Here is a 12,146-nt window from a genome sequence, read left to right on the forward strand (position 1 = left end):
AGCAGTAGGAGCAGGAAGCCGTACACAGATCTGCAAGTCAGAAGCAGCTGCAAAAGAATGATTGGGATTCCTTTACCAGCATGACATTTTAACTCCTTCTCTCTCAGCAGGTAGGGAGGGTTTGATATCGAGGTGTTCCTCATTAGCCAAACTAGTCGAGCTTTCAAAACCCATGTCTAGACAGGAGATTTGCACTTCTGTCTTGAGAGAGCCTGACAATGTTTTACCAAACACAAATTAGTTTTGGATAATCAGATTTTAATAAGGTGACAGCAAAACAGCTAGGATCAGGTAAATGAGAGACCAGGCTTCAACTTGTTCAAAAATTTAAAGTCCTACACTTGCAAGATGTCAAAACAATGCAGCACTAAGGCTGTTTTCTGCTAATTTTTGTAATACCATAGTTTTTCTCTTTTGTGCTGTTCTTATGCCTGTCCTTGGCTAGAAGATGGTGGTTGAATGCTGTAACCACACACTGAACTACTGCCAGGATGGCAATATTGTAAAGAATAAGGTGCTGTTCTGCTTCAGCATTTGCTGTGTTGTGTGTATGGAAACCTACAGACTCTGAACTGATAATCATATGTAACCTCATATCCTATGATAAAGAGTTCCTATCACTTTATAGTGAGAATATTGTCCTGATAGGTTTGAGAAACAAAGGTGCAGTGAGATGAACTGATCTGACCAACACTACTACAGGTCAATCCAAGTTCTAGGAACATCTTGTCCATTGGCTTCTTTGCCAGGAAATAAAAGGTACAGTGCAGGACATGTTGGAGCTCCTCCATCCCAAATGGAAGGTACTTGAGTATGAGGGCAGGAACAAGCTACTGAGCTACTGCTATTTTTAATTTTTTTTCCCTATAACTTTATGCATGTGTCTGCTACTCTGCATTCTAAAACTAAAAAACAAACAAAACAAATGAAAAAACAAAACAAACAAACAAAAAAAAAAAGAGAAACAGCTCCTCAGATGTGGTTATTTTCCATGCTGAACAAACATTTTTAGATTAAAAAATCCAAAGTTTTTCAACATCACAGAGAAAGTAAGATCTTTACATAGAAACTGCAATATAAAGTACTGTATCCCCTTAGCAAAATTTAGAAAAATCTATAGAACTGGTGCAGAAAGTGTGAAAAATACCCAGGCTGAAAGTATGGATTGACTTTTTGCTTCCTTAAAAAAAGATAAGAATGTACTAGAGTAAAAGCAATGCATTAACATATCAATGAGAGGAAAAAACCCTCATATAAATTAGTCAGGGGAAAGCTTTTCTGTTGGTGACTCATACAGCAAAATCAGATATCCTGAAGTCAGCATTAGCAAATTTTACCATCTTTTTCTCCAAGATGAATTTTGTAGGAAAACAACCTAATTTGGAGGATCAGTGGTTTCTTGTAAAAAGGATTAGAAAGTAATAGTAATGTATCACAATGAGTTTTGTGATTATTGAATTTTACTCTTGTTTACCAAGTTAATCAACTTCGTTTTGGGATTCCTAATGTAATGTTCCAAGCTTCTGTATTATTTGTTCTAGTTGGTTGCTGTTAACAATATGAATTATCTTTCACCAGTATGAGTCAGTTTAACGCAGTTCCAAACCTTTTAAACTCATAACAGATGGGTCAGAAAGTCAGGGTTAGAAAATAAGCTAAAATATGACAACAGGATATAAAGTTTCTCCAAACCCAGGACTGTTTCTGGGTTACTCGCTGTATGCTCAGATTTTCTAAATCTCAAACACAGAATAAAAAATCTTGTCTTCATTTAGAGAATCAAAATCTGCTAAACTAAAAGAGCTGTGGTTCATTTATAGCAGCCTCCACACAGTTGAGGAGCTATGAAAATGTCTAAAAATAACATGATCTAAAATGGTACTTTCAGATATCTCAGTGCATTCACATGAACAACACTGAGCACTGGAAATGGAAAATCTCCTGTACTCATGGGCAGCCTCCCCCTTCCAGCCCTCAGTCCGGACTTGCCCCTCCATGAATCTTGGCAGGGTGAGCAGGAAGAGCCTGAGGACCTGAACACTACCTCCTCGGGGAAGCAGGGAGTCACCTTCTAATGGCTGTTATTTCTTTACACGTTGGCTCCTTGGCTGGGTTTGCAGGTTTCCAGGAGGAGCGCTGTGGCAGGAGACTGTTGCTGCCAGAAGAGCTCAATAAAGCTGTTTATCGCGAGTCCCGGCAACGTGCGCCGCACAGAACCACCACCAAAGGAAAACTGTGTGTACTAAGAGAAACCAAAGTTTGATAGAAAATAATGTTTACCAAATTTCTGATACTCTCTTGGTGGGATGACGCAGGGGTCGATTACTCTTACAGTGCCCTTTCCCCCAGAAGACACGGAGTTGTTTCTGAGAACAATGCATTTCAACATCTGTTCAGTCAGTACGGGAGGATCTTTCCTTCACAGGAGCACCTGCAGGGCTGAATGTCAGGGATGGCACATGCTGGAAAGTTCATTTTACCTTGAAAAGATCTCTGGATCTCGTTCAGTACAATCAAAGAAGGACAAGGTTTCCTATATCTGATTCTTGTAGCCCATGACTTAAAAAACCTCTCTCACAACGTCCAGTTACCCTTAGAAGATACTTAGCACTACAGAGTAGGCCCATGTTGGAAGCATAGTAAAGAAATTACTTCCTGCCAGGCAATTAGCATGTCTACCTGCTAGTCAGCTTGTGCACATGTTGTTGTGCCACCAATCTCCACATTGGGTGGGACCTTGATAATTATAGACAATTACAGTGATCAGTTATGGATAATTATGGAACAGCAGGCCAAATTCCTCTCTATGGTTGCCTTTTACCCTGGCAGTGTTACACCATGGTTTGAGTGTGAAGCTTCAGCCTCTACATCTGCATCCTGCTGTCTGCCTGCAAGTAAACACAACTTTGTAGGTCAGGAGTTTGTCAGTTACATAATCAGCCACGTCTTAATGCCTGTGTGCCATCACGTATGGATATGGCTCTTTTATTAGGGATATAGCAAATCTTCCACCTTCAAGTGCTGCCCCCAAGAAAGAGCATCATTAGAAAAATAGAGCAGACTGAGCTTAAGAGAAAGTGGAAACTTGAAGCCTTGTATTTTGTCATTTACAGCTGCTGCTGTAACAATTAATTGCCTGCCCCTAACCAGATCATAGATGTTCGCCAGCCACACTTCATCCCGCCTCCCACACTGTGGCTGCACCAGAGGCTTGATTTCCAGCCTCTGGGCCATTTGCAGGCATGTGGAGAGCTTTAGGCTGTTCCTAAGGCAAGTGCCCCTCAAGCAGCTAATAAATTGCTTTGGGAAAAGGCAGGGGGTGCCAGCTGGACCTGGCCCACGAACTGGCAATTAGACTACACTGGGTTATTGAATGACCAGACAGAACTGCTCTCGATTTACTCTTCTAAGGGATAACATTCAGTTATAGCTCAAGCAATGCTTCAGCATGTTGGGGGGATGTTGAATCTTCTGTCTGAGGATTTTCAATAGTCTCCAGCAAGTAAAGATCAGAGACTGTGAGAATGCGCACATCCAGCACACCCATTTAACCCTCCCGAAGCCAGGAGCAGCAGAGCAGGCTGATGAACTGCACAGTCTCTGTCCTAAAAGCACAGAAACCTGAACTTGGGCTGATGAAGGGGAATTTCTTAAGGAACTCAAAGCTTTGTCTGATTTTCAAAGCATCTGCAGAGACCATTTATTAAGCTGTGGGATGATTTTTCAGCCTCTGACAACTGGGAAGTGAAAGAATGGAAGTTGACAGAGTTGCTTAGAGCTTTGTGTTCTGATTTGGATTTTCTAAATTCAGTTCTCTCTGAAGAACACTTCTGCATCCCTGGGAGCCTGTGCAGCAGTGCTGCTGGGGGACATGGTACAGGAAGGCTCCAGGCACTGCCACAGCCATATCAAACAAGCAACAACCAACATTCCCTTTCCTAACTGCTGACAAAAGGGATTAATCACACAAGCATGCTGTACATTACTACCTAGTTTACCCCAAAAGGTGCTTTTCAATTATTTAGGAAAGCCTAATGATCAGGAATATTTAGTTGTAGAATTGTATTCTTTTTTACCTACATAAGAGTGTGGTATTAAATAATGTTCTACTCTAAAGTATTGAGCCCATCACTGTATTACTGTGATGACTTCGCAGAGGTGAAAAGTGAAGCCAGAAGGAAAATGCAGGCCTCAGACACCAATGAAGTCAGGAAGAGGGGTACTAAAGAATTTAACAGAAAAACAGTAATATAATTTGCTGCTGCTTGTCATCAGCACCTCAGTCAGCTTGTCAGTGTTAGAAGTCTGGATTGTTCTTTCATCCCAACAACAAAAGAATGTCACTAGGATTTCCTAACCATTGAAGAGTTCAGATGAAGGGAATCTCTTAAAAAAATTTATAGAACCTCAAAAAAGCTTGAAAATTGAAGGGTTCTAGCAAAAAATACATGCTCTTACACACATACACATGAAATAAAACGGCTCATGAGTGTTGGGCTTTGGACAAAAGCTTTAATTTTTTATTATAAAAACAATGACATTTGAAATACTGAAAATTGTTGAAATAAAGCATAATTACAAAGACATCAAAACGTTTACAAGCAGATATAGAGAAAAAAGCAGAAGAAATCTGTAGTCCACCTATCTTGTGAGTTTGTCTCTTTTTTTCTTTCTTTCTGTTTTGGATGACAGAGGTTATCTTCACTGCTAAGCAAAGGCCATGGGCAACATCCTGGCCCCAATGAGGTCAATGTATGTTTTCCAGTGGCTTCAGAGATAGCAGAACTTTGTTCATTACCCACATACTCATTACCACCTCTTCTAAATCCTTGAACTTGCAGTACCTGTTCCTCCAGCGAGGCCATGTATTTTCTTGTTACGCATCTATTCCAAACCAGCTACTTTCCCGATAAAAGCTCTTTGGTCTGTTCAGTCCATTCATGAACTGCCAATATTTCGCCTACACTGAGACACAAACATCAAGATGTGCAGATCCTAGACACTGGGCTGCTAAGTGGCATCAGTTAAGATCACCCCTCCCCTGCCTTCTGAAACAACCCTACTGTGCTAAATTTCAGGGCACACAGTACAGCTAACTACCCCAAAAATCACAGCACAAGAGAACTGCCCTTCAACATATAGTAGCTAAACTCTAAACACAAATACATTGCTGCAGTTAGTTGCTTCTCTGAAGGGTACAGCTGATCTGACAGCTATGCAACAGATGAAGGCCATCAGGGAAAAGCGTTGAGCTGCAAGTAAAGCTTAGACAAGCTGAGATCAGGGATCGGGGATGCAATGGCAGAAGCACAGAGCTCTCCTCTGGCTCCATGATGCAAACAGGAGTGCAGCTGTGGCAGTGTAAAGCCATGGACGTCCCTGGTTATTCACTGTCCTACTGAAGAGTTTCACAGCATCAGCCCAAAGCCTACAAACGTGCACACATTTAACATGCATTAGTAACCGTCCCCCACCATCTCCAAAGGCACAGAGTCAGATGGAGATTTCAGAAAAACGATCTCATCCCTCGAGGCAGCACTTCTGAGATGGGTCAGGCACAGTCTCAGGACCATCTACCAGCTACAGAAGACCCCCCAAAGCTTCATCTCCTCTGAGGATAAAGGGCTTCTGCTTTTAGTGGTGTCAGTTCAGCATTGTTTATAAACCACAGTATTCTATTGTAACACATTCTCCTCCATACTATGAGCCCTCTGACAAGGAGAAATACACACCCTTCAATAAATACTAAACTGACTTAAAAACTTCATTCACAAATTTAGTTTCTATTAGAATATTCAAGTGACAAAATGATAAAAAACTTCCAAACATCAGATTAAGAAAAATGATTTTTAAAAGTTACCTCAGTCTACTGTAAGCACAAATGCAACATGCTTTGGACATACAGACTTTAAACTTTAGCCCACCACGAAATCCAGGGGGAAAAACGGATTTAGCCCATCCTTCCAAAAAAGTTAAAAACCTCCTTTAGAATGTTCCTTGAGGAGCAAACTAGTCTGATGTAGGGTTAAAAGTATAAATATGGCAAGGTAAGAGGCAGAAGTCTGACAATAGCGGCCACCAAGGATTTAAGAGTTAGGAGGTTGGAGAATGATCCATGTAATTCTCCCTTTGTTTCTGAACAGTGCTTCCTTCTGTACATTACTAGCCTGTCGATGAGCACCTCTGCAAAAACACCAGAGGAGACCAGACTAGCTGGTGGATCCTCCATGGGACCAAAGTACAATCACAGTCAGGTACAGCCCGACTATTTCTACAATGGCATAGAACACTACAAGTTGACAAACAACGTGACAGCAAAAAACTGAAAGGACTTAATGCAACCAGTCAAACCCCATTCAACAGCTTTTGATCAAGGGCAGCAGCTTGCAATGAACAGCCACTCTGTTCCAAAGCCACCTCCTGTGCACAGCCTGCTCCCTCTCTCTGCTCTCACACACTCACGCTCTCTGGCTCACTGCTCCTCTTCTCTTCCTCTCGCTCGGAGGTCTCCTGGAGCCTCTCTTTGCCTGGGGCTCAGCAGCATCGCAGAAAGCAGAATCCTTGCAGCTCATTGGCATGTCTGCCCCATCAGGTTAGCACTCTGGCAGCTACACAGCTCCCTCAAGTCTCTTTCTTCATTTTCTTCCTCTTCCTCCTCTCCTTTTTTCCAGGTACACCTGCCATACAAACAACAGGGACAATGCAATTGCATCCCTGAGAACTGTTGGTGTTTTGCCTGAAGAAGAGGATTTAAGGGTTCTTAGCTGTGTTTTACAAGGGCCACCTACTTTCAAGGAAAATTCAAAATCATGGGGAGGAATGAATGTTTTTAGTGGGCTCTGACTCACTCATATTTGCTTCTGTTTCATGTTTAAAAGGGCTGTGCATAAATTACGGTCACTAAATGCAGTAGTGGCTTTTTTTTTTTGCTCAGTAACTCTAAGAGGAACAGCAACAGGTATTTGTCAGAATAGCCTCTGAGTAATACAGAGCCTCTCAAAGAAGCAGCTAAAGGAGAAGCATTTCACATATTCACTTAAAAATGCATTTGTGAACACTTCTTAGATTACACATTATTCTGAAAATTGATCAGATGTGCAAAAACAATCACTTACCATTATTGGGTGAATTATTAACAATGTCCAAGGATTTTTCGAAGGAAGCACTGACTGAATCACTGCTGTCTTTTGTAGATATCAAGTCCCTGGGGCCTTCTTCCATTCTTGTTTGCAAACCTTGCTGGGGCTTAATTGAAACAATATGCTTCACTAAGCATATGAGTTAAACGAAGCATATGCAAGTACAAAATATGAGAGAAAATGTCATTACTATGGGGCATTTAAAGAAACTGCAGGACAAATTAATTTTTATATGATTAGAATAGTTTGCCATGTTATCTACCCACCTCTTATTTATTTGTTTTAGAGGGGATTAAAGTGTTGAAATTGTCTTTCAGTGTTATTTTTCCGATTCTCCCAGTGAACAGAAGAGCAGCAAGAAATACTGAGATGAAAGTACTGTCATTGTGTAGTGACACTGAAGAGTAACATGTGCCCAGTGACTGCTAAATGACTAGAGTCCACAGAAACACTGGAGGTAGCACAAGGAGTGTGATGAGCAGCTTTGTGGATCTGGCTTCATAAGTAATTTCATTTTTTATGTCCAAAAAGGACATAAAAAAGTATGGCAGCACTGTGGGAACTGATAGGATGTCCTAATAATTATGTGGACTGTGGTCAGTCAGGCAGTTAAAACCTTTCCCTTAAAATGGGAGCATCAGGAGATCTGGGAACAAAATCATCTCAAGGATCATGAGAGACCACAGTGGGTATGAGGGGAAGACAAATTATTTAAAAAAAAACAGCTGTACATGTCCAGAAAAATGCATTCTGTGACAAGTGAATGAAATACAATTTGGACATCTCAGGCATTCCCCCCACAACTTCTCATTTCACTGAGCACCAGTCACAGGCAAGCACTGGTCCAAAAGCCAGCCAACACTGTTCCTGTGCACTTCCCATCCCAAATGAACTGACATTCTCCACAGCCTTTCTCTGTTCTACTCTGAGACATTTTTCTCTCAATAAGCTTTTTAGTGGTATAACAGTGGCCTTGTTTTATCTTCACTGACTTTTGGGAACCACCTTTTCATTACTGTTGATATCTCTGGGTGGACCTTCAGCTACAGATGAAACAGGCCAATTGTACACTAAATTTGGAGTGCATCTGGTTTTAATCATGGATGAAAAAATGTTTAGGCAGATGCATTCCAAGTTTAGTGCACAACATTCTGTACTGCAAAATCAAAGTGTTTTGAAAATATCTTAGGGAATACCATGTTGCAAAACTCCACTGTTCACTGTGCTCATAACTTCTTTTTATGGGAAGACAGGGAGAAAAGAGAAGAGAAAGGCAGAAGACAGAGAGCAAGAAAAGTCTTCCTTAGGTCATCCTAACAGAGAAGAGTCCCCCTCTGCTAATGGAAAACCAAACACTACTCTTGGAATACAAAATACTCACATGCCTCAGTCCAGCTCCACCCTTAGCTTCCTTCACCTCCATTTTCTTCTTCTTCCGTTGTGTTTTGCTTTCAGGTCCAGAAAGACAGAAACGAATGCCTGCTTTGCCTTTTGGCAAATCCTGAAAGCATCAGAGATTTTGTAAAAGGAGTCATGGGACAGCTAATTTTGTTTTTTTCAGGAAAACTGATTACCTCCAGGAGTGTGTGCTGACAATGTACAAGTGGGGCTGTCTCTCTGGATAGGGTGCACACCTCAGCTTAACACATATCATTGTAAAAAGCTCAGCCTGCTCTTCCCACTGCTGCCCGAAGGGAACATTTCCCTGGGTTTCTAGAAAGCATTTAAACAACAAAACTTGTGCTTCTACTTCTCCACCCAAGATACCACTGTATCACTGTCACCAAACCCTCTTATCAGCAAACTTACATAAATATGTCCTGGCTGCCCGAGATGCTGTGAAGGCTGTGTCAGCTCTGGACTCCAAACCTCATTTAAGGTCTGGGTATTTGAGAAGGTCAGCAGCAGTAGGGTGCAAACACCCAAGGTTTGCTGCTTAGGACAGTGATACCAGGGGGATGATGAACTCCCAGAACCAGCCAGCTCCTCCCAGCCCATCTCAGGCCTCCTGCAAGTGCATTCCCCAGCTCCAGCTATCTCAGACAGCTGAGGCAGGGACCATGCCAAGCACTTCATCCCAGCATGAGAAAACCCCCACAACTGAAGGAGCCTGGCTCCAGGGCTGGACTGGAGACCCCAGTGGTCCAGTGTGGATGAGACTGACCCCAGTGGACCAGGTCTCCCTTGGCCATCAACAGCACTGCCTCACCTTCTTCTCATCCCTCGTCTGTTGCTCCTCATCTCCAGTCCAGTTTCCCCACTCCTCTGTGGGAGCCTTCCAGTCAGAGTCCAGGTCAATCACTGAAGGGTCACCTATCAGCATACAAATGGGTTATGTTCAAATCCATACTACTTCCCTGCCTCACATGAATAGCACAAATGCTGCAAAAATACCTGACGTCTTCTTCCTTGCTCATGTGATATTTGGATGTGCATGTATGCATGTCTTAAATGTGTTAAAACATTTACAAATTTATTTTAAAAATGCATTAAGACATATACATTGACTGCCAATTGGCAATTAGTGACAGCACTCTTCAGGACAGGAGAAAAATTAAAGAAGGGCAGAAAAGTACATACAAAACCAAAAGCCCTTCCAGCCTGCACTTCAAGAAAACAAGCTTTACAAAACTAATAGAGTGGCTTGTCAAGTATTTCCTTTTAATTTTATGAAGAAGGATTGAGACATATCCTGAAACACTGGCAGACACAGCAGGCTCTTCCATTCACTACAACACACCATCCTCTGGGCAATTATTCATATGGAAGGTTAATATTAACAAAGGATTTGTACATTCATTATTGCTCTCGTTGGTGTTCTCTTCCTTACAGAAAATAGAACCAAGTACGTTCTCAACTTCATCTTCCTTTTCTATTTTCTTTTCTTGAATGTAAGCCAGAAAAGCACCATCCCAGCACTGATTTTCAAACCTCCTTAAGATACAACTCTAAATAGGCATGAAATAGGGAACACCTACCCTGCAGCAATTCTGATAATTTCATGGGAAATGGGCAAAAAACTTTTCAAAATCTTTTAGGTTTATCTATCTTTCAGCATCTGGTACCTTTGAAAATCTGGCTGCAAGCCCTCAGCTGCCTCTCCACAAAGCACTGGCAAACTATCCTCAGTCAAGAAGGCAAAACAGACCAGTTTAATTCCTTCACCCAAACTGAATGAGGTGCAAAAAAGCAGATAAATCAGCACAAGATGCTGAAAGGACTACTTGATTATTTTTTAACAATTTGAATGTAACAATCTTAAGTCTTATCCTAACAGGAAGAACGACTTTAAAAACACAATATATGTTTGAAAGCATTATATAATAATAACTCTTAGCTGATTACTTCTCTTTAAAAAAAAAAAAAAAAATCCCAAGTGGGATGGAAAAACTTCTACTTGAAGCAGGGCCAAAACCAAAAGCATGCTGGGAATGATAAAAGAAAACTCTTTCCAAAAAGTTGCTCTGACCAGTTTGCTGCCAAATGTTATAAACATGATTATAAACATTGTTCAAGCTTCTCAGTTTAAAATCCGTGCCCTCTATATAGACAATATGTCTTTCCTTCTTCAAAAGGGAAAGGAATAACTAATTTTGAATGCATTCCCCCATAAAATTCCATTCCAAAACAGAATTCAGCCTCCTGAGCTGCAAGGCAGCAGCTCTGCGGATGGATGTTCTCGTGGGTGTGCAAGCAAAACAGACCATAACTTAACACATGGAAAGCCACAACTGTTGTTTTCACCTTTTTAACTTCTGATATCTCAAAAAGTGCATTTATATATATACTTCTATACATTAAAATAGTTTTGATGGCAAACTGCCTGCAATGGGCTTACGTTAATGCCTCACCCTTGTCCATGTGGGCATGAAACTTTGCCAGACAGTTGTGACTCTGCTTCATCTCAGAATTACTCCTCCCAAAGTATTGTGTCCTAGGGGTGTTTAAAATCAACTCAGACTAAAATTAAGGGCAATATAAGATTCTTTACAATTTGCTGGATTTGATGGGGAAATCGGATTAAATGTACTTATCCCAAAGCTCTGATTAAATGTACTTATCCCAAAGTCTGACTTAAAATCTCTTCTGTTGTGTAGCATTTTTCTCTTCAGTGACATCTCCCACAGTGTCTTTAAACTTTGAATACTCTCTAGTATTTTTAAATCTGATTCTCCTTGGGTCATCAATTATCTCCCAGGCTAAAACTGATCAGTAATTTCTGAGAACACAAACACTAAAAGGAATGTGCCGTGCAGCAGCAGCATGTCCCCCTGCTCCCCATGTGGCTTTAGCCCTGACAGAGGTGATATCTCTCTCAGCACCAACACAGACCAACGTCTTGGCAATTCCTGCTGGTCATTTTTACAAAAGCAATGCTGTCAAATGTAATTTTCCAGTTAAGTTCTTGCTTGCAACCCACCCCAGTCCTCCAGCAAACTCCACCCAGACAAAGCTGTACTTTTCTGTTGGCAGCAAGCATTTGCAGAGTGCATTTCAAGGCCAAGGTGGTTTCTATGTACCCCATGCAATGAAAACACTTTTAGATCCTGAAAGGCACAACACTGAAGGTGTCTTCAGAAATCAGGGAGGCTGCCAGCACCTCTGCAGGCAGAAAGTCCATCCCAGCACCAACCACCTGAACGCCTTTGGTCTCCAGTCTCTCTCCTGTGTAAGGAGGAATGGACGGGGAGCGGATGGCTGTGCCCTGGGGGGTGTTGGGGAGCAAACAGGGCCCCACAGCAGCAGGATCTGGTCAAAAGGGACAGTCAGCAACTTCTCTGTGCCTGCTGATAGATAGGGTGGAGTACAGTACTGTACAGGCTGAACCTAATTATCTGGCCTGGAAAATGAAACTGGAAAGTACTGCAGCAAAACTCAGTCTGTGTCACCAAGAAGGGGATTAAAAATTTTCTAATTCAGAGTTGTACATTTGGGTTCTAATCTACCAGCATCCCTCTTGCATGCTGCCACAAAATTTGGGCAGCAGAAACTTAAGGGAGGTTCATC

General features: G+C 41.7%; 1 protein-coding gene across 1 annotated transcript in view; it reads right to left on the reverse strand.

The window, feature by feature from the left end:
- Positions 1-4,508: 4,508 nt before the first annotated feature.
- Positions 4,509-12,146, reverse strand: part of LOC121360761 (protein LYRIC-like) — a 30,605-nt gene continuing 22,967 nt past the window's right edge. Inside the window, exons 8-11 of the mRNA XM_041480837.1 lie at positions 9,349-9,452; positions 8,521-8,640; positions 7,116-7,245; positions 4,509-6,677 (exon numbers count right to left, since the gene is read on the reverse strand). Of these exons, the coding sequence (XP_041336771.1) occupies positions 6,622-6,677; positions 7,116-7,245; positions 8,521-8,640; positions 9,349-9,452 (410 nt within the window). The 3' untranslated portion in view covers positions 4,509-6,621. The remainder of the gene's footprint in view (positions 6,678-7,115; positions 7,246-8,520; positions 8,641-9,348; positions 9,453-12,146) is intronic.

Source organism: Pyrgilauda ruficollis, unplaced genomic scaffold (assembly GCF_017590135.1).
Source record: "Pyrgilauda ruficollis isolate IOZ18807 unplaced genomic scaffold, ASM1759013v1 scaffold54, whole genome shotgun sequence".
Taxonomy (NCBI): Eukaryota; Metazoa; Chordata; class Aves; order Passeriformes; family Passeridae; genus Pyrgilauda; species Pyrgilauda ruficollis.